At 42.6% G+C, this 22,287-nt stretch overlaps 1 protein-coding gene across 4 annotated transcripts in view; it reads right to left on the bottom strand.

Annotated features, from left to right (window-relative positions):
- Positions 1 to 6,044: 6,044 nt before the first annotated feature.
- RPS6KA6 (ribosomal protein S6 kinase A6) overlaps positions 6,045 to 22,287 on the bottom strand; it is a 35,885-nt gene continuing 19,642 nt past the window's right edge. For 2 of the 4 annotated variants that reach the window (XM_041485081.1, XM_041485083.1), the window contains 14 exons: positions 22,052 to 22,194; positions 21,237 to 21,307; positions 19,861 to 19,949; positions 19,376 to 19,440; positions 17,838 to 17,940; positions 16,681 to 16,805; positions 16,270 to 16,395; positions 15,733 to 15,822; positions 14,942 to 15,100; positions 14,349 to 14,510; positions 13,872 to 13,948; positions 13,057 to 13,174; positions 11,875 to 12,015; positions 6,045 to 10,994 (listed from right to left, as the gene is read on the bottom strand). In XM_041485081.1, the coding sequence (XP_041341015.1) occupies positions 10,869 to 10,994; positions 11,875 to 12,015; positions 13,057 to 13,174; positions 13,872 to 13,948; positions 14,349 to 14,510; positions 14,942 to 15,100; positions 15,733 to 15,822; positions 16,270 to 16,395; positions 16,681 to 16,805; positions 17,838 to 17,940; positions 19,376 to 19,440; positions 19,861 to 19,949; positions 21,237 to 21,307; positions 22,052 to 22,194 (1,595 nt within the window). In that variant the 3' untranslated portion in view covers positions 6,045 to 10,868. Of the gene's footprint in view, positions 10,995 to 11,874; positions 12,016 to 12,980; positions 13,175 to 13,871; positions 13,949 to 14,348; positions 14,511 to 14,941; positions 15,101 to 15,732; positions 15,823 to 16,269; positions 16,396 to 16,680; positions 16,806 to 17,837; positions 17,941 to 19,375; positions 19,441 to 19,860; positions 19,950 to 21,236; positions 21,308 to 22,051; positions 22,195 to 22,287 lie in introns of those variants that run through there. The other 2 variants (XM_041485082.1, XR_005956625.1) reach the window with 2 other exon arrangements.

Below are 22,287 nucleotides of genomic sequence, written 5' to 3'. Positions count from 1 at the left end.
GTAATTTGCTTTGTTTTCCTCATATTTAGGATTAAGTTATTACATTCCCAGATATTTCCCCATAGACATTTTCTTAAATAGCTTATGTTGCAATTGTAATAATCCTTTGGATGGTCCAGCTGATTGTTCACCTGATTTCTTTTCACTGGGGTAGGGCTGTAAATTAGATCTCTCTTCTCCAAAGTTTTCTTGGATGAATGGTTTCATTAATAAGAAAAGAAACAGAAATCGATTCCAGTGTTCAAAAGGCTTCAAAGAAAAATAATTTCAAAGTAAAGAGAATTTAGGAACTTTCAAAGCCCAGAGGACAAAAAAAAAATAGGACTTAATCATTTTTCTATAAATCCTAGCTTAAAAATGAGGGAGAAATACAGCAGGGTAAAGAAACTTTTGCCAAGAAATGCAAAAATTTCACAGGTAGAGATTTTCTACCGTTTCTTTCCTGATGATGCTTTTTAGAATAACTTTATCCTCTAAGCATTTAAGAAATTTTTTTGGTTGTTTTGTTTTAAATCTCCCTTTCTAGTCTCCTCCAGTTACTGAATTCCATCTGGCCTTTTATCCCTGCATCCCAAATAATGTTTCTGTCCCCGCGATCAAGCAGCAGGACTCCCAGGTCTCAGCTCACCTTGTTGGTTCTCCAAGGTTTTGTGTCTTCTGCTGAGGAGGAACAGGGGCTGTGAGGTGCAAACCCAGCCCTGCTCAGAGCTTACTCCTTGCTGAAGAGATGCTGGGATGTCCACGCATTTGCGCCCTCCCAAAAAAAGGGAAATTTGGACGGAGTTCCTGTTTTGTTGACCCCACTGCTGAGCAGGAGTTTCCTACAACAGGAGCTGCTGGAAAACACTTCTGCTGAACAGTCTCCAAAGTGTCACTGGCAGCAAATCATCCCCTTCTGAGCCCTGGGTAATTTGTGAGGACGTTTGGGGACCTGTGCTGGGGCATAAATCACTGGCAGCACACCATTGATTCCTGGGGAATTTCAGTGAGTTCACTCTCAACTCCAAACAATTACCACTGGGCTGATTTCAGAAAATGTCTCTTCCCTTGGGATGAAAGCATCTAAATCAAGCTCAGTTTCAAGCCACAAAAAAATTAATGGCAGGTGTTGCCACCCCACTGTGCAGGGAGCTGTGCACATAAATCCCACCTCACGGAATTTTACACGTCACACAAGCCCCAGCTCCAAAATTTATGTTAAAAGCTCACCTAAAGCATGAAAACCTCATTCTCACAATTGCATTTTCCCTTAAAGAAACCCCAATATATTAAAATAACCAGAAAGGCATGGGCTTATAAAAACATGTATCTTTGATGTTGTATTATCCCAGGGAAAGCTTGGATATATCAATTTTTAACAGGGTAAGGTGCTGCTCATCCAGGGAGCTGGGGTTCAGAGCAAGGTGTCTTCAGAGCAAGTTCTTGTCACCACCTTGTCTAAAGGACACAAAAAATGGATTGGAGACTCCTGGAAGGACTCATGGAAGAGCATATGGCCACAGCAAAACTATTTGTGATTTAGTAAATTATTCCAAACTTCAGTTGATCCACTTTGTATTTTCTTTCTCTTTACTTTCCAACAATTTAGGGCACTTTTAAAAAATTAAATACAAAGGCCTTTGCACGTTTCAGAAAATTAATCACTTTTGGCATTTATTAGCTATTCATTTCTGTCTAAAACATGTTTTATAATTCATTAAAATACCTCAAAAATTAAATTCTTAACAGCCGTAGGCCCAAATTATATTTAAGTAAGAAAATTAAGCACAGTAATAAATAGTGAAGAATTCTGAAATATTAATTTGGCCTGTAGCATTTCAAATGTTTATTTGCAATAATTAATTTGAAACCAAGTTTACATTGCCTTTGCCAGGAGTTTGCTGGGAACTTTGAGTTACGTTATTAATTTCCTCAAATCTGCCCTTATTCCCTCCCTGACAAGCACTGCCAGCTCATTTAAATTAATTCTTTCAGCTATTTTGGAGTTTGATCATTTTCCATGGGGCACAGGCAATGAGCAAGCTCACTCTTCCCGGGCTGGTGCAGGGGGAATTAGCAGCTGGAGCTGTTAATTAACTTGAGGTTCATTTTCTGCTCCCTCCTCTGCAGCAGGAGCCTGAGCAGCACAAGGAAATCCCTTCTTTTGGGTTGGAAGGGACTTTAAAACCCCTTTAGTCCAACCCCTCTCTGCCATGAGCAGAACACCTTCAGCTTGATCATAATGTGATTTCTAACCTGGCAAAGCAGGATCTTAACTAATTTTTATTCCTTAATTGTTGTCTTACTATCAGAATTTAATGAGAGTTTTTCTATCATACAGTTTACTCCAGATGCTGAACCCTGGAGTCTCAGAGCCTTTTAAATTGCAATAAATTTCCTAATGAAAACAGTAAACATGCACAAAGTTCTGTTTAAAAGCATACAGGTGTTGAAATAATAAAAAAAAAATCACTAAAAACATACACTTGATCTCTACTTGGATCCAAAATATTCCTATTTACCTCAAAAATTGCTCTAGATGAGAAACTTCCAGATTTGCCTGGTGCTGCTGTTTCCAAATCAGAAGTTTTTGTGCTTGGCTGCTCAGGAGGAGCAGAGGAAGGGTTGCAGAGGGAAGTCCCACATCCCTGGATCTCTGTCCTCCCTCCTGGATGGAGCAGCCCCCCGGGGATGCTCCCACCCAAACCCTGCCAGAGCTCCGGGAGAGGCTGGAGAACGCTCCCAGGCACGGGGTGGGATCGGTGGGGTCTGGGCAGGGACGGGAGCTGCACTCGGAGATCCACGGGGATCCCTCCCCGTTCAGGATCATCCCTGAGTTCATTATTCCTGCTCCTCCTCCTTTCCCAGTACTGGGAAATCCCTGCCAAGGTGTGACCTCTGGGCTCAGGGAGATGCTCCAAGGCTGGTCCTGCTGGTGCTGCTTCTCTGCTCCTGGAGCAGCAGATGTGAAGCTGTTCTAATAAATTATTCGGGATATGGAATGAAGGGATCACACAACCACATCCCAAAGGCAGGAAAACAAGAGAACCAGGAGAACAAGACATTCTCAAGAGGGGGAAATAAATCAATAAAATAACGAAACAAATTAATTCCAATAGCGCAACTAAACTCCCGTTCCCGGCCGTGCGTCCTTCAGCCGCGGTGAGCCCTGGGGGGCTCCAGGCGGGATCAGTCCCGGTGGGAAGGCTCGGGAAGGCTCCGGGGCCGCTTGCGGGGCGCTGCCTCCATCTCCTGGGTGCTGCGGGGAGCGCAGCGGCCGCGCCGGGACCTGCCCGGGCCGGGCCCGGCAAACGCCGGGAATGCCGGCAGGGCCAGCACCGGGAATCACCGGCACTGCAATCGCCGGGAATCACCGGTATGGCAAACACCGGGAATATCGGCACGGTAAACACCGGGAATCACCGGCACGGCAAACGCCGGGAATCACCGGCACGGCAAACGCCGGGAATGCCGGCAAGGCCAGCGCCGGGAATCACCGGTATGGTAAACACCGGGAAACGCCGGGAATCACCGGCACGGCAAACGCCGGGAATCACCGGTATGGTAAACACCGGGAATCACCGGCACAGCAAACGCCGGGAATATCGGCAAGGCCAACGCCGGGAGTTACCGGTATGGCAAACACCGGGAATGCCGGCAAGGCCAGCGCCGGGAATCACCGGTATGGTAAACACCGGGAATCACCGGCACAGCAAACGCCGGGAATGCCGGCACGGGGCCCGCACATCCCCGGGACAGGGATTGCCCGGAGCAGCACAGCAGCGCCCGCATCCCGAGCGGGTTCGGGGCCGCTGTGACGCTGCGAGCTCCCGGTGCCCGTTCCCCCGGAGAAGGCGATCACAAAGAACTGCATCCCCTCTCCCCGCTGCTCCTCAGCCCTGCCCGTGGCTGCTCTCCCCCATGGAAGGAGCGGATCCAGCCCACAGGCAGACGATGGCACAACACCTGTGTGTTGTGCCTTGCTACAGAGCAACTCCCAGCTCAGCTGCCCAGACCTCCAGGCAAAGCTCTCAGCACGGCAGGGCCAGGCTAGGGGCACACAGGGCCTGTGTCAGCACCCCACAACTGCAGCTACCACAGAAAAGGGTTGGTGATTCACTAAGGTGGGAAGGGACCTTAAAGCCCATTTCCTTCCACTCCTGCCATGGGCAGGGACACTTCCCCTGTGCCAGGCTGCTCCCAGCCCTGTCCAACCTGGCCTTGGACACTGCCATGGATAGGAACGGCACAAGCCCATCAGAATTATACTGTGCTTCCCCCACAAAAGCCTAAAGAAGCAATAAATCCCCTTAAATGAAGAGATATCCCTCCCTCTGTAATTCCAGCCATCCCTAAGGAGACCAGGACACGAACCTGGATGCTGAGGGCCACGAAAGACCAAAATGCACCTGTCCAGGAATAAGGGATTTGCACCATCAGCCAGCATTAGGGCATTACACTTGTTTAAAGCCAGCTTGGTACAGGATTGCTCTGGGGTAAAGCTCTCTGCAAGCCAAAAATCAAAGAGCAGGCCCCAAACCAGCTCTGGAGAGTTCAAGGTTTGCTCCAAGGCTGGAAATGCAAACAACTCCAAGGGGAGGGAGCTGCAAGGGAGCCCCTGCCCAAACAGAGCCTTAAGGGGCTGCAGAACTGACCTCACCTCTACCAAAAGCTTTCTGTGTCTTTCAAGAGGCCCACGAGAAACCCCAACCTCTGAGAGAAGTTCCCCAGAGGTTCTGGAGGGAAATTGTTAAGCAAAAGTTAAAATAAATACAGTTAAATCTGTATTTTGGCAAAACTGCCAGCAGACGCTTGCTCCCTCTTCCTGCTACAGCTGGGGCAAGCAAAGGTGGGAAGATCTTTACCTTAAAACATTTTGCACCCCATAAGAACCCAAAAATGATGTGGGAAGGTACCTCTTACAGTCATAAAGCTTCAGAGATGAATCATGGGGAAAACAGCTCCTGAGAACCAAAATTTGAAGGAAAACAAAGAGCAGGATGCAATTAAGGCACATTCTGGAGTCTTTTTAACACCCAGCTCATCCCTGTCCTTGGTTCCTCCAAACATGCAGTCAGGCTGGTTTTTAATCCATGCCTTACCTCCTCCCACCCAGCAACACCTTCACCAAGCCTGCAGATCTCAATACCTGAGACTCAGGGCTTTTAAAAATTATTTTAATGATTTTGTCCAATTTGATTTGTTTTTCTACCTAACTTGAATGAAATCAAACCATGACAACGTGGGAAACGTGTACCTGCTGCCTCCTCTGTGGCTCCAGTCCCCCCCTTCTTCTGCCACCAGTCCTGTGTGAGCAAACAGCACCTGGGAGATGGACCTGAGGCAAAGGTGGGAAAACCTTCCTGTGCATTCAAAAGAATAAAGTATTTATAAACCACTGTGAATAGCAGCAGTTATCAAATACCTCGGGAGGATTTTAAACCCAGTTTTTAATGTCATTCCAGCCACTTGTAATGCAAGTGTCTATTTTCAAAGGATCAGATCTTTGCAGGAAAATTACTTCCTCTTAATATATGGAGTCAAACTTAATAGACTTTATTAGACAAATTTTATAATTTTATATTTAAAAAGCACAGAGGTAGATGATCCCACCCTGAGGTAACACATCAATCCTACCACTGAATGTCTGTTTTGCTGCAAGTATGGCATGAAACACTTGACTGAGTATCAGTTTATAAATAGCTCTTGATGTATGTGAGATTTTTGGCAAGGTTTATGAAATAATTCATATACATTTAATTTAGGAATGTTTGCTCATTGTTTTTTATATCCATTTGAAAAATGGATATAGAAGCAAAGCAAACTTCCAAAGCAGAAGTGATGGATTTCTGTCAATTACCAAATGTCATGAATTTGCAACCCTTTTATTCTAGTACTCAAGGAACTGCCAGCTAATTAAAACTGTACCTTTATGACTATTCAGGGAGTTTGACAAAAATAAATACAATTCTGAGGTTGTCTTTGGTGTGCTGTAATTGAAGGCAGCAGTGCCAAGAGAAACACCACTGCACTGCCAGACCCAGTCTTGCAAGAAGAGGAGAACGTAGTACAATGCAAACTTTAATGTCAATATATACAGAGCTTTAAAGAAAACATTTCTTTTAAAATTAAATGAAATAAATACAGTATGATACAAAATCCACAATATGCTTAAGAGAAGGAAATGACAGTTACAATATCTGATAACGGGGACCTTGTGTAGAGTTTCATCTTTGAAGTACCTCAGAGAGCATGGAATTCATTGCACACTGGTCTCAATTAATGCCCTTTATGGAGATTTAGCCACGTGCCAGGAGAGTTTCAGCTCTAACCAGAGCATCAGTGCAAGATGCCAAAGTGCTTGGGACATTAAGACAATGCAATTAATTAATTAACTAACAAACACTGCTCAAAAGCCTAATGAAAAACACCCAAACCTGAACACTTGGTTCTGCAAAGCAGATCCACCTCCAGCATCTTCGAGAGAAAAACCCCACAAGAGAATCCAGGTTATTCAAACTCACTATTGGTAATAAACTATTGCCCAAAAATTAATAATTAAGATATATAATCAATTATCTTTTAAAGCTTTCAAGAAAGTTTGTTTTCATTACACAGGAAAAATCTCAAGAAAACCAGCTGCTGATGATTTTGTGGGAGACTTGCTAAATATGCAAATTATTATAATATTCAATCAGCTTCAGACATATATTAAGGGTGAGAGTTTTCAAATCTGTATTAATTCTTCTATTCCCAAAGAACAGCAGCATTTGGAGAAGGAAATATTTAAAAATAACTGGAGCAGGGACAGATGTTGATGCAGAAGGCTGGTGTGGCATGAATGAAGTGCAGGGGTGTTACCAACAGCTATCAGTGCACACCTCAAAGAGCTTTGGAACAAACTTTTAAGGAGAATTTTATTTTTTTATGTTTTTAACCCTACACAGCTCCTGTAGGATTACAGGACTCTACTATGATCACAGCTTCAGAAGTTCTCTGGAAAGTCTGAGAAAGAAAAACCTGCTCCTACCTCTCCTCCCACAAGTATTTGCAAACTTTTAGTTCTGGATAGGACTGAAAAGCTTAAGTGCTACAGAAATACATAAAACTCTGTGTTTGCATTGATGTTTTAGCCTAATTTCACTGATACAAACCAGGATAATTATTATAACATTGTGTAATTAATTTAACACAGCTCTACAGACCAGTCTATAAGTACACTGCAAGGAACTCCCACCTGCTGAAGTTTGTTAGAGGTTATTTTAACTATTGGACAGCTGAAGATCAGCTTTGGAAAAGGAATTAGAACACGGAAGACAGAATTCAAGCTCAACATGACTGACCTGGGTGAGGTTTTGGATGCCTTCTCTGGCTGCAAGAACATTCAAACAAGAGGCCTCAACTGAAGAGCAGGCTCAGCCCCCTGCACCTCCTGGCATGGGCAAGGGGAATTCACTGATTTTGAGCAAAATGGGAAAAAGAAGAAAACCACACAAGCCACAGATCAGGGGCTGGACTGCACCCAACAGGGAAGCTCTCAGGAAGGGCCCTGTGGCCCCACCATGGGCTCACCATGGTGCCACTGCAGTTTTGGGATATGGAACAGGAATACAACAGAGCTCCTCACTTTATATCCAAGGTATAACTAAAGGTACAAACTGAGATATCCTGGGGTGAAAGAACAGCTAAAGAGGTCCTGAGCTCACTCCAGCTCCAGTGGGAATCTGTTTTCTCTGTGTACCAGAGCTGGAACTCACTGATAATGATCATCACCCAACACCAGAGCAGGAGCTTTTTTTGGCAGGAAGCCATGGCCAAAATATTCTATCATTTAAGATTTAGTTCTGTGGAAATTCCTTTAGTCTGAATGCCTACTTCAATGTAATTATGAGCCTTTGTGAAAATTTGACTTTTTTTTTCTAACTCAGTAAGGCAGTGAGAACATCACCAGTTTGTAAACTTCAACTGTGCCCAGATGATATGAAATAATTTCCACCAACCTTTCACTGCAGCCAGAGCACTTTCCCATTACCTGCTCTTCCATCTCAAACCTTTAACTGACAGCTCATGAGCAGACCATGCTACTTTTAGATATCAAAACCTAAGCTGGGAAAGAAAGGGATGAGAAACATGGAATTCCCAAAGGAGCCTCACAAAGGTGATCCTTAAATACAATAAAAGTAAACTGCAAGTGAACTCTGTGGTCCTGCATATCCCAAATATTTCCAGGACTGATATGCTGAAATAGAGCAAGGGAAGATTTCCCCCTAAATAAGGATTATAATTGGCATACCAGGGTACACTGGCCTGTCAGATTTAACACATCCATATGTTTTCAGACAGTAAGACAACTCTGTAATGTTGCTTTTACCCATGGAGTGCCACTTGCACAAAAGGCCAGCAGTGACATAAAACAGGGATAACTTTCCAGGAAATGTTTTAAATACTCAGCAATGAATCAGAACATCCATCTTGTTTGTGTTCTTTTCCTCTCACCACCTTTGTGCTGCACATCAAGAACAACTTGAGTCCCTTCAGCTGCTTCCAACTGCTCTTGTGCAAAATGCTTTTAAGGTGCTTATTCTGTGGTGCTTCTAAGCAAGCTAAAAGAAAATACCAACAGGAACACTGTTAAATGATTCATGGGTAAAGCCATTAAAGACCAGCTGCTGCCTTACAGGAAAGCTGAAGACAATTCAAGTTTGACATTTTCATTGTGTTCCAGGCCTTGCATTACCTCTTGTCCCCAACACAGCTTTTAGGACTACATTTACCCACAGTACACCTTGACCTGGGCTCAGGGGGTTTAATGTCCATCACTTTTGCCTTTTTTGGAGTGAATTCAATTTCTTCTGGCAGTCATCTTTAAATTTACATTAAAATGACCCTGACAGAATGTCAGACAAGAGGTTTCCAGGCATTCTTGCTGGAAAAAGTCTTCATTAAGGAAAAGGAGGATAAAGCAGCTGCAAAAGGGGCAGATTTTGTACTAAAGAAAGAGCTTTCCAGGAAGCAGTTGTGTTCTTTGATAAGTTTTCAAGCATTTCAAACAGGCACCTCAAAACTAGGCACAAATGGCCCCTAAAGCTTCCAACATCTATCAAACACTCAAGAAATTCCATCTGGTGGATGTTCTGCGTGACACAAAGAGCACACCTATGTTTGCTATGTCATTAAGTCTCAAATCTACATATATTCATACCTAACTATTTGGCCAGATAATGTCCATCTTCCCCCACCACAACAGAAGAAAGCAGCTTATCTAAAAGTACTTCCAACACCACCAAGTCCTCCACAGGAATAAGCAAAAACCAGCCAACACCTCTAGTGAGATGTGAGTTATCACCACCACTCCTGGTGCTTGGGCCAGAATTCCCCTGGAAATTTTTTTTTTTTTTGCTGTCTCAAAAAACTGATTTCTGTCAGCCCTGGGATCTTGCACTTGAAAAGTCAATGATGACAAATGAGTCTGAACTATGTCTGAGTTTTGGTCACTTCACAGCCTAATGTCACTAATATATTCAATATTTATAATCATCCTGCTATGTCACTACAACTGCTCAGTGTCTACAACTTTTGAAAACACTTCTAAGTGTATCTCTGAATGAACTACCAGCAGTTAGCATTGGAGTCAGGAAACCCCAAGGTAATTCTGGCCCTGAAATGAATTTCCTCTCCATCCCAGCATCTGGGAACAGCTGAAGTCCTAACAGCAGACAGAGAGGGTGAGTGAGTGCTGGCCACAGGATGCTGAAAGGAATTTGTCCATAACTGTGAAATTCCTTGGTCAGAATTCCCTTATCTGGGCACACAGCAAGGCTTATTTATTTTCCCAAGCTACCCCTACAGTTAGGCAAAGAGAATTTTGCATTTCTGTTCTGTAATATTTGTACATGCGGCGAGAGAGTCAGAGAGAAGCAACCTTCTATTAAAAAAATCAAATAAATAAAAAATAAACCCCAAGTGCCAAGTTGGTTATAATAAAGTGTCAGTTTGTCTCATATGCCAAACAAACCTAGTATTTGGTGCATTTAGTGGAAAGACTGCTGAGGAAAATAACACACATTAATGGATGGGAAATGTAAATAACAAAGGACTGAGCTGCATGATGTTGTTTTGAAGTGGCACCAATGTTTCTGAGAGCCTGAATTTTGACAGTTTATGCACATACTGACTTTCTCCAGCTCAGTGCAGGACACAATTTGTGGTAACAACCAGGAATGTTCATTTTCCTGTTAGGGATCATAACCAGCATTTCTTTTGGGTCACAAGAGATCAAATTGAAGTGCAGGATCTTGCACATCCCTTTGGTTTGTATTTCCACAGAAACTCCTCAGTTACTGGCACCATGCAAACACAGAGCTACCAAATCAACAGTGATTAATGAACTCTGGCACATCACATTGCCCAACTCTGCATAATAGTCATGGACAAGGGAAAGGAATTGAGTTGAATCAATGGAGTGCCCAATTACAAAATGAAGAATTTGCCCTTCACAGCAGGGTCTGAAGGTGTGAAGCAAGAAAACTCACACTGACACTTTATGTACAACTTGGTCATTGGCAACGGTCCCCTAAACCAATTTTTTTTTAACTGAACCCAGCAAAACTATACAGAATGTGAAAGAATATTTGCAACAGATCTCAAAGGACAGTGTAGAGAAATTCATTATGGTGTACCTGATGTTCAAATTAACTTAACAGATACGGCCTGTAAAACAAACACAGTATGAACCTGTGGATTTTTTTTTTCTTTTTAAAAAAAGGACTTTTACAGAATTCAAGTAGTGTAGCAGGAAACCATAGATGCCTTTTGATCACAGGTCAGGCAAAACAGAGCCACTTGTTGGGTTCCCCCTTGCTTGTGTCTGCTCAGGTGTCCCAGTGGATCTATAAGTCTGTGGATGTGAGCTTTTTCATGCTCCGTCGCTGAGCTAAGCTGGAGGCTGCCACAGGCTCCAGCACTGGCTGAAATGTCTTGTGATTCAGTGCAGAATATGTAGCAGCCATGGCTCCCTAGGGAAAAAGGAAATATGTAATAATAATTCATATATGTAGAAGTTTTAATCAGAAAATAAAGCAATTAAATGTTAAATACTCAACTAACTCCATTAAAACCAAACAAGACTTATGCCAGATCATGTGAATTCTCTGAAGTTTGTTAGGAAAAAAAAAATAAATCTGTTGTTGAATCCTTCCCATGTCTAAGCACGGGTGTCTAACACTTCTTTCCCTTTCTTTCTCTTTCTTTTGTATCTCTTAGATGTAGGAGTCACCTGCTAATGTAGGTCAGAATTTGTATCTTTCAAGCCAGATTAGCACTAATTTCTCAAACACAGCCACTTCAGTGGCCACGCAGGTCCTGACTTCAGAGACAGCTCAAGAACTACCTTACAGAAAACACACACAAAAATCTCTTCCCCTACACTGAAGGGGAATAATTATTGAGAACAATTATTTACTAATTTAATTTGTAGAGGGACTTTATACAAGGATATGTAGGGCCAGGACAAGAGGAATGGCTTCCCATTGCCAGAGGGCAGGGTTAGGTGGGACACTGGGAAGGAATTGTTCCCTGGCAGAGTGGGCAGGCCCTGGCACAGGTGCCCAGAGCAGCTGTGGCTGCCCCTGACCCCTGGGAGTGCCCAGGACAGGGCTTGGAGCAGCCTGGGCTAGTGGAAGGTGTCCCTGCCAATGGCAGGGGGTGGATGGTCCAGCTTTAAGGTCCCTCCCAACCCAAACCATTCCACCATTCCATGAATTTGTCTCACAACGTAACTTTAATGTGTTGGTACTATGGAAAACAAACAGAAAAAATGAGATTTCTGCCTGTAGCTAAAAACCAACTAACTCCTTGCACAGCCCCCAGCTGAAGCAGCATCCCAGGTGGCTTTACCTTTACTAGATGTGGGGCATCTTGCCTGTTGAGCTGGTAATGAGGCAGCTGGTCCCTACAGGCAATCCAGGAATGCTTCAGCACCTGCTCGGCCGTGTACCGCTGGTGGGGATCCACGTGCAGCATGTGAGACAACAAGTCCTGCAGGGAAGGGAAACACAAAGATTGCTCAGTCCACAGCCTCTTAGGTGGCCTTTAAAGCAGCAGGGATGGCAGCAATGAGAGAAGCACCCGATGTGGAGGGATTAACACAATGCCAACACACAGAGATCAGCAGACAAACGGGATCATTCTGTGCCCTGACACTGCAGAAGGCTGAGAACAATGTGTGGTACTATTGGAGCAGCTCAACAGAGCCAGCCTTGATTGCAAAGCAACTCACTGTTGTGCCTTTCATGTTTATTATGAATATAATCTTTAAAAGACTAGAAAGCCTATTCCAATGTAGCAGGCAGATTTTATGGAGGAAAGCTATTATTTGCAAATCTCTCTCCTTTTTCATTCTGCACTTTGGGCTCTGCTGCCTCTTTACTACAAATGAATTCAGGGACAGTGAGACACCAGCAAGGAATTTTTCCTTCAAGAAGCCACATAAAGCATAAAGCCAACAGCAATGGACACTTGTTTTTGCCTGTTAGAAGCATTAGCAACAAGCTACTGATTAATTACAACGTTGGTCCAAAGGAGAGGTGGGTGGGAAGGGCACAGAACAGAGACAGCAACAGTTTGAAATAAAACCAAAATATGAGCAAGCTGACAGAATGTTCCCTTTGTTTTAGGTACAAAATGTGAAGCATTCTTAAATACACAGAAGTGAATTTCTCATGCTAAGACAGCAAGAGCCAACAAGCATTCTGAATCACTCCTACTGAAATGAACAATAGTGCACTTCCACAGGACTGGGAAAAAATATTTAAACATTAATATTTAATATTAAGGCTGATCTTTTTAAAAGGTAGCACTGGTGATTAAGATACCCACAGAGTGGGTCAACACCATCCCAGGGAATCTATATTCATTACAGATGGAGTCTTTAAATAAAATGTTGGAGCAGATATCCTTCCCTGCAATAAAGTCTGCAGATAATAATAACAAACTACACTTACAGAGCAGTCTAGCTGATAAGGCTCAGTAGATTTCATTGGAATTCTACAAAAATATAAAACCAAAACACATTTACACCTTTGCTGCATCTGAAACAGTGTCCCAGTTGCCTCCACTTAGAGAGAATTTTCCACTGCCTATCCGTACTAGGATCTCCTCAGGAGTATCATTGGGACCATTGGCAAATGGAGTATAGCTGGGGAGAGAAACAAAAACCAACAAAAACACCTTGTTATAGATAAAAACTGAAGAAATTAGCAACATCTCGTGAATCAGAGCCAATATCCCACTGCCAACAGAAACATATCACAGAATATATACACATACTATTAAATATTAATATTTCTAATATTAAAAGGGAAGTACAGATTTATCAAGAGAATAATTTCCAATAGACAGGATTTAGCCATAAGACTAAAAACCTGCTCTTTTTCTGCTAGAGAAGAATTCAGCAAACATCTCTCATTTGGCCACTAGATGCTTCCTAGAGCTTCATCAGGTTTGGATGTTGAAGAAACTCCAGAGATCACAACCCAGAGTGTTCTACACAGGGATGCAGCAGGGGCAGGAGACACACAGTGAGTAAAGGGGAGGGGGTGGGAGGACAAGAGGCTGGAGGGGTTAAAAAGAAACCCACCATGTATTTTCAGAGACTCCATTCCCTCCTGAAAACTGGGGGAAGTCTTTGGCACCCCCAAATCCTGCACTGGGAAGAGAAACCTTGATCCTGCTTTGAGCTAAACGTGGTTTATTTGGCTTTGACTCACAGCTGCCTGTCCCACCTGTGTGTCTGTGTCATTCCACAGCCAATGCCTCACCATTTCTATGGAAGCAAGGATTCAGGCAACATTCTGGGATTTAAGGTAAACAAAACAGCTCAGAAATATTCTCACCCTGCCAACATTGTGTACAGGAGAACTCCCAAGCTCCATATGTCACAAGCAGCATCATATCCCTGTCTCATGAGAACCTATGAAACAAAGAGTGTTAAACACTTGCCATGTATTAGAAAAAACACCCCAAAACAACACCACAGCCTAAGGAAGGGTAAGACTATCCCTGGATCATGGCAGAGATTTGATTATTGATTTTCTAATATACAGGTTGCAGTAAACACCAACAACATTTCTTGTTCCCAGATCATCTTTTAAGATTTTCACCAGGCTCACATCTTATTTTTGAGGGTGGACTCTGCTGTTTTTAAAGCAGGTTTATAATAAACACATGCATCAGTGTTTAAAAAGCACGTACGATTATATTTAAAGAAAAGTAGCAGAATTGTTGAGGTTTTTTTCCAAGCATTGCTAAAAAGCTTTAGCATTTGATGCACCCAAAACAGCACAATTAAAACAAAGAGCAGCCTGAAATACCTCTGGTGCCACGAAGTTTGCAGTGTAGCAGGGAGTCAGAAGTAATCCATTTTCTCCTCTAAGTTGTTTTGCAAATCCAAAATCACAAATCCTGATGGAATCAGCATTGTTTGAATCATCAGTGTATAAAATATTACTGGGTTTGAGGTCTCGGTGCACCACCTTTAAGCAAAGGCATTTGAAAAGCCATCATTTAGGAGGAGCAGGTACATTTGTTGTAATTTACAATTTATAAAAGCTGTTCTCTAGACGAATATACTTATGAGAGAGTTTTAAACAATTATATAACTTTAAATTACCCAAAAATTCTAGTTCAAGTAATGCAGTAAAAACTCCTGGCTCATAATGCAACTGGAACCAACACCACTATTTGGCAACAAGGAGAGCAGGACAAAAATCTGCAGTTTCATAAAATGCAGGGTCCAAAGGCTTTGCCAGCATAACAGGGCGAGTTGTTTCTATTATTCACCTTTGTGATAAAATATAAAACCTCTTAGCATGAAAACAAGCCAAGCAAAGCACAGAGGGCAAGGGAGTGGTAACTCCAGAGCTGTGCCAGGACTGGGGGTGGGAGGGCTCACTCACTCACTCACCCCCTGGCAGTGCAGGTAGTCCACAGTCTTGGCGATGGTGAAGAGCACAGCGCTGGCCTCCCGCTCCGAGAAGAATTTCTGCCGCAGGATCCGGTCCAGCAGCTCCCCCCCCTTCATCAGCTCCGTGACCAGGTAGATGAATCTGCCATCGTCGTACACCTGGGGAGAGGTTTAACAGGGCACTCACCCAGAACACACACAGAGCATTCTGACAAAGGCAACATCTGTAGTTACACATGTCCATAAATCCCCTCCTCCCACAGGAGAGGCAACACAAACAGCAGGGGCTGCCAGAGCAGGGAGTGCAAGGCAGCTCCTGTGTCATCCTGGGAGCTCTGACTCAAGCTGTTAATTCATCACTCTCAATTCAAGTTGTTAATTCATCACTCTGAGTTACATTTTTTAGTGTAAGAGCTGCTGTTGGAAGAGGAGAGCAGCCTCACACTCCTGGCTGCTCTTCCCTCCCAGGGCCATTCTGGCACAGGCAGGACAACATGCAGGCCACTGCTTTCTCAGGTTACCAACACATTGGCTGCTCCTTTGAAACAAGAAGAAATACGGCATTTCTAACATTTACATCACTCCTCACTTCAAGCAGGTTAAACAGCCTTTAGAAAAATTAATATCAGGACAATGTTGTGTTTTGAGACAATTCCGCTACTGTTACATACTGCTCTCCCAGAAGATTTTTCTATGTAAAAGAAATTTAATGGATTCCAATAAACTGCCTATATCTGCATTTATTTTTTCAGCACTGTCTAATAAGAGGCAGCAGAAAAGGAGGTACATACATCCTTTAAAGTAATAATATTTGGATGTTGCCCATAGCGCATGAGAATCTCGATTTCTTCTGAGGGATCCCTTTTGCTTTTATCAATTATCTGCAAAATATAACAGGAAAAACAACTTGCATAAACAAAATCTATTAAATAAAGACCTTTTTTGTATTTATATTCTCATTTCAACATCAGAATAAAGAAATTCTAGAGTTCATTACTTCTTACTAATCATTAGCAATTCATCCTCCAGCTTCTCATCCCATTTATTAGTTTCTTGCTCTATCCTTGTTAAAATTCTATCATTAATGCAGCCTGTTCTGCTCCACTGAACAAGGAAATGCACTGGTCTGAAGCATCACTAATTCCCTGCAGCCCAGTTCCATCCCTGTGAATCTCATTTTGTTTCAGGTGTTCCCATCATTGTACAGTATTTTCAGCTTCCAAGACTGTAACTTATCAACTCAAAAATACACAGCAACTGGAAAACTCACAAATCAAAGTTTTCAAACCTACTAGCCAACATTTTCAGAGTGGAATTTATGGCAATACCTTCACAGCAAACTCCATGTTTGTAGCTATGTGGACACATCTCTTGCAAACGGAGTAGGAGCCCACACCAATATCTTCCTTCAGTTCATAGACATCAGTGAACTGCGCACTGTTTCCATGAAGCTGCTTTAAAAAAACACAGGAAAGTGGTTATCTAAAGCAACAGGATTCTCTTTGCCATTACACTGGTACCAACAGCAGAAGATTCTCCTGCTTGCTTATGATTTTTCTTTGAAATTCTTCCTCCAGAAAAACAGTAACTCACTTTTTAAAGTTAAAAATATCCCATGGAAGTATTTAATGAGACCCGTTTTATAATGGTCTCCTCAACAAAGCAAGAACAACTGTAAATACTAAACACTGGTCAGTCTTTGGCATGCCGAGGAAGTTTCCCAAAAAGCAAAGCATTACCTGGACTATGGGCAGGATATTGGTGAGGGGTGATATTTTATGGTCTTCTACAGTAGTAGTTGCAACAAAACTAAATCCCTTGAAGAGCTGGTGGGCATTTGCACTGGGTGGGACCCCTGGAGAATCTGGGGGCACACAGACACACAGGATTAGTGTGGCTACAGCCCAGCAGGGCCACTGCACAACATTCAGGAGAGGAATCTTACAAAATCCATCTTGAGGGAAGGGAACCAAGCAAGAGGAACACCAATTTTAAATATCAAATAAAACTTCTGGTTTGTTATCTGTGCTCTCTTACTTTAGTAACACAAACAAGTATTCTAGGGTTTCATCTGAAAGTAAAAAGCACTGCAGGAATTTCTGTATGAACATATGTTTTAAGGAAGAAGTTTATTGAAACAGAACAACTTATGGAAAAGAAAGATAATTGTCTTGTGCTCAACAGCTTTGTAACACAGAACAACATCAATGGAATGTGCTGCTCCAGTGGTGAATGAGCTGCTAGCAAGGCACAAGTGAGGCAACACAAGAATATCCAATTAGTAAATCTCCACTGAAAAAATATCCCTGAATTATTCGAATTAAGTTTTCCTCAGGTTATATTCTGTGCTCCTCTGAATTCACTGTCTGAAATCTCACAGCTCAGTAATTTTGTTCAATTAAGAGCACAGACCTTCTCCAAACAATCATGAGAAGAGGGTTTAAAAGCTGGATGAAGCAGGAAAGAAAAAACTCACAAGTGAAGTGAAACTTGAAGCAGACCAAGAAATAATAATGATAATAGTTAATATTTCTTAAAGCAAGGCATTCTCAATGCAATACTGACCCTAAAAAGAATCACTGCTGCAATCAAATTGCGTTTACTTTAATATTCAATACTTCCCCTCAAACACTGCATGCCTGACTTGAATCATAACTAGAAACCACAGTCCAGCTTTTAATATTCCATTTATTTTTTTCTTCCTGAGTCACAGATTAGCAAAATATTCAAAGAACAGAAACCTGCTGAGGGGAACATCCTCCTTCAAAGCACTGGAACCCTGGTGCATCCTTTCCTTTTAACTTTGTCCCTCCCTGGCTTTTCTGTTTGTTGTTTTAGCATTAATTTGACCCTCCTGTCCCACAAACCTCACCACTTTATAGCCATGCACAGTTACCTTTTGGTGTTTTTGCTGTGAATTCTGGATCAAAACAGAAAGTGTCTTCTGGCTTTCCAGAGGCAGGTTTGAATGGAGGTTGAATTTCTCTTCTGAACAGTTTCTGAAAGAGAAGGATGAAGATTTAAGGGTCACTGAAGCTTCCATGGGTGCTGTTGTTTTGCCAAGATAAGGGTAAAGGACAAAGACCTCAATCCATGTCAGGCATGTCCCTCTTGGCAAGGAACTTCCCATTCTCAAAGCTCTATTCCAGGTGTTTCCTAAACCACCCAACTAAATCAGGGAAAGATCTCAAATCTGCAATAAATCCCATTTGCAGCTAAGGAACAGAAAACCCCATGTCAGAAGATGTTGAATCCCCCATGCAAAATTCAGGAAGTTCTAAGAGCATTTCCTTGCCATTTTTCTCCTCCTTTCAGATCTAGTTTTTGCAGTTTTTTAAATTTAACCTTCCTGCAGAAAAGCATACAGTATATTTTAGTTTCAAAAAAACAAGCCAACAACCAATCAAAACCAAGGAAAGGGGACCTAAATTCATCCCAAAGAACTCAAGAGGTAAAATATAGAAGTGTCATGACCACCAGAGTGGAATCAATACAAATTGTCAATTAAAAAAAAAAAAAAGAAGGAGCTAGAACTGCTGAGCTTTCAAACTTCCCTGCTGGTATTTATTTCAACATCAGTCCCTTCAAAAGGAAAAAAAGTAAATAATCAAGCCAAACAAGACAACAGCTGCTGAAGTGTATTCAGATAAAGCAGTGAAGTTTTACTGTTGCTAAAAACTTGTTGCTGAACAGACTCTGAGGTAGCTGCTGCATGAACACAGCTAGGAAATCACTTTTCAGAAATAAATACAGGAGATAAATAGATGGATAATGATGAGGGGCTTTGAAGAAACAGGGGAGCACAGCACTGCCCTGTGTGGCTGCAGCTCTGTCAGCACAGCCACATCTGATTTGTTCCATCAAGCACACACAGCAGCCTCCCAGCAAAGGGGGATTTATTTCACACACAGCACCTTGGCTTTGAGAACCCCGCTGGCAAACACAGAGCATGAGTGAACCACAGAGCAGAACCATAAGGTGCTGCTGAGAAACTGAAGCCAGGAGATGTGAACTTGTAGACTTCGGATCATCTTGGAGCACCTGAGTTCATTCCCGAGCTGTGACTGGCACGGGAGTGATGCAGAAGGAAGCCCAAGACAGTTACAGCCACAAGGAGCACTGGACAGACACTTCCTGCAGGATTCCTGGGAACACCAGCAGCCTCTCCCAGCTACAAATGCTCTAATGGACCATTTCAGCTTGAGAATGCAGCAACTCTTACTTAAGTAAATGCACAATTTGTAATTAATAGTCTCTATCTGCAGTAAATACTGCAGCTCCAGATGCCAAGGAATTAGAGGAGAAGCCAGGATGTGCCAGTCAGCAGTAATGCAGTGTTTGCTGTGCCCTATTCAGATGGAAATACTTCTTCAAATGCTACAACACATAGAAAAATTAGCAACAGCTTTATCATTCAGATCCTCTTGTACTCACATTCCAGTCAACAGTAGAAAAAAAAGGATGTCTCTTGATTTCTTCAACTCCATCTGAACCAGCTCCTGAACAAAAGAAAGACTGTATTTAACACACTTGTGGGCAAAGTCTTTGAAGACTGCACTAAAAATTAGTTCACTTCTAAAAAATTTGCACAGACATGGTTATTTCAGTGAACTGTGAATACAGAAATATTCCAAGGATGTAAAATACTCAGGGAGGCAAAGAGAGGACAAGAAGCCCATAAATACAGTGTCAATATTCTTTGCTGGGACACTGTCAGAGCTTTGGCTCACTCCTGAGTCACTGATCCCACATTTTGACCATTCCTTGGCCAAACCCTGGAAGCCATGATCCAAACTAACAGAAATGGTACCCAAATGTTACTGATCACCCAGAACTTCAGAGTCTCTAGCAACTGCTTTTCTTTGAAGTAACAAGTTAGGCTGAGTTGACTATTTTAAGATCCAAATAAATGAACCGACCTAATCTATTTGATGGGTTCCTTTTAAACAACATCCTCAGGAGACTTTGTGCTTCAGGGCTGAGGAACTGAGGCATTCCCAGCTTTGCTCTAGAAGAAAACAGAGAACAAGTCAGAGGAAGAAATTTATCTCAGTAAAAACTGTCTACATAGATTTCACTGCACAGTTTGATGTATCAAGGATCTATTCCAAAGCCTTGTAGAGAGCACATACTTAACTCATCAACTTTTTAAGTTTCCTGTTACAGGAGTGGTTTAAAATAAAACCCCACAATGAACAAACACATCAGACCAAAACCACCAAACCCCACCCAAGCAAGCTTTTTGCTGAAACAGAGTAAAATAATTATCTTAGGAATATATAAGTATTTCATTTCAAAGGTACCTTCATGTCACCAGGAGGTTTTTACCAAAACAAGTACCAGTAACAGAAGAGACTCACCAAATCCCCAATTACCTGCCCTTGAAGTGATTGCTACTATTCCTCCAGGGCACATTGAGCCATCATATAAAAGCTCACTGACTTTGGCATTTATTGTATTTAATGAAAACTTTATTACCATTCCTGCCAAGGCAGGAAATGCTTGTGCAGAACTGCAGCATCTGGGAGCTGCAAGGGAGGCAGCTCGTGGTCTAAGCCATCCTTTCACAGGCAGCACCACCATGAACTCCCACTCAGGGCAAGCTCCAAGTGCTCTGTGCTGGGAAGAACAGAGTTTCTCCCTCCTCCCCTTCCTCATCACCCCTCAGAGGGCCCAAGGCTCTGCCTGTGCCAGGAGGAAACTCTTTGCTAGCTGAGCACAGAGAGATGAGAACATATTTGCCCAACAGCTCCACTCCGTGAGCACCAGCTCACCCAGTTTGTCCAGTCCAGCAGCTTCTGTTGTAACTGGGGCAATTTAAGATGAGAATTTGAGCACGTAAGGGCTCTCCACACATCTGTACACAAAGCAACACCTGATCACCTGCTGCTTACAAAACAAGGTGTGCTGTAACATTAGCAAGGGAGTGTAACAACAACAGGAGTGTAAATCAAGCTGCTCTCAGTCACTGCACTGCTCTTATCTTTATTATACGCCTACAATCAAAGTAGAGACTCATCCCTGAGATTTTAATTGCTGGGGATACTTAATGGTACTTCACAGTCTGGGATCTAAAGCTTATCAAGGGGCTTTGCTTTTTGCTCCTGTTGCAGCTCAGTGCTCTTAGAATCTAAAATGGTTTGGGTTGGAAGGGACCTTAAAGCTCATCTTGTTCCACCCCTGCCATGGGGACACCTTCCACAAGACCAGCCTTCACAGGGAGTTACAAAAAGCTGTTAAAACATGTTTAAAACGACATTCTTGGACTTCTGAAAAAGGAAGGAGACGTACTTACTTCAGTATCATATTCATAGTCTCATTTCGATCTTTACCTTGAAACGGCAGGGTACCAGTAAGCATTTCAAACTGGAAAGAACAAATGTTAATCGAAATCAACACTTCTTCCCCCAACTGCTGAAACAAAGTGTTAAACACTGCACTCTTTCCTACCTCTACACCACATTGGTTAAACTTTGAAAAGATTATGGAAGTGTTCCCAAATCTAAAATTCTGCTCTCACTTGCAGTTTACATGATGAGAACAGTGTAGCATGATGATGGAGAAATATTATACATCAAGAAGCTACTTGAAAGTAATAAAATCTCCTCCACAACCAGTTTTAGATGTTGCCATAGTCCAAAAGGTAAATTCTAGAACAGCAGTTTATTTTTCAAGTCCATCTCCATGTCAGGCTGATGTTCTAACACACCCCAGGAAGGGCAGAAGTGGCAGCAGTTACTGGCTTATCTCACTACTCCACTCCAGCATTCCTTCCACAGGCTCACTCTCACAGAAATGCCATTTACATTTCTTCAAACCAAGCCTTCAAGTCTGTTTTTAAATTTAACTATCAAGTAACATGCAAAATAAATCTACAAAGTGAGTCTCACACTGACTACAGCTGGTTTTAACTACTAATGGACAACACAGGATTTTTCAGGTGCTTGATAAACATTCCTTAGAGGTGAAAAATCCATTTTATTCCACCCAGTAGCAATTCAGTCATTGAACTGTCCCCCTTACCCAAGCATCCCTAACCAGAACTGGACAAGCTTATTCTAAGTGCATTTGTGTGAGCTTAGCAAGGGAAGCAAGAGGCAAATACAGTACCATGAGGACCCCAAAGGACCACCAGTCAGCACTCTGGTTGTGCCCTCGCCTGTTTACCACTTCAGGAGCCATGTACTCTACAGTACCACAGAAAGAATAGGCCTTCTTCTCTTGGTCTACTGATTCCTTGCTGAGTCCAAAGTCTACAACAACAGCACCACAAGAATACAGCCAGTGAAGAATGTCAGGGGAACACAAATAAATCAACAGATGGTAATTCAAAATGCAAGTGTTGA

The sequence above is a fragment of the Pyrgilauda ruficollis genome, unplaced genomic scaffold (assembly GCF_017590135.1).
Source record: "Pyrgilauda ruficollis isolate IOZ18807 unplaced genomic scaffold, ASM1759013v1 scaffold7, whole genome shotgun sequence".
NCBI classification, from domain to species: Eukaryota; Metazoa; Chordata; class Aves; order Passeriformes; family Passeridae; genus Pyrgilauda; species Pyrgilauda ruficollis.
This window is presented reverse-complemented; position numbering and strand designations above follow the sequence as displayed.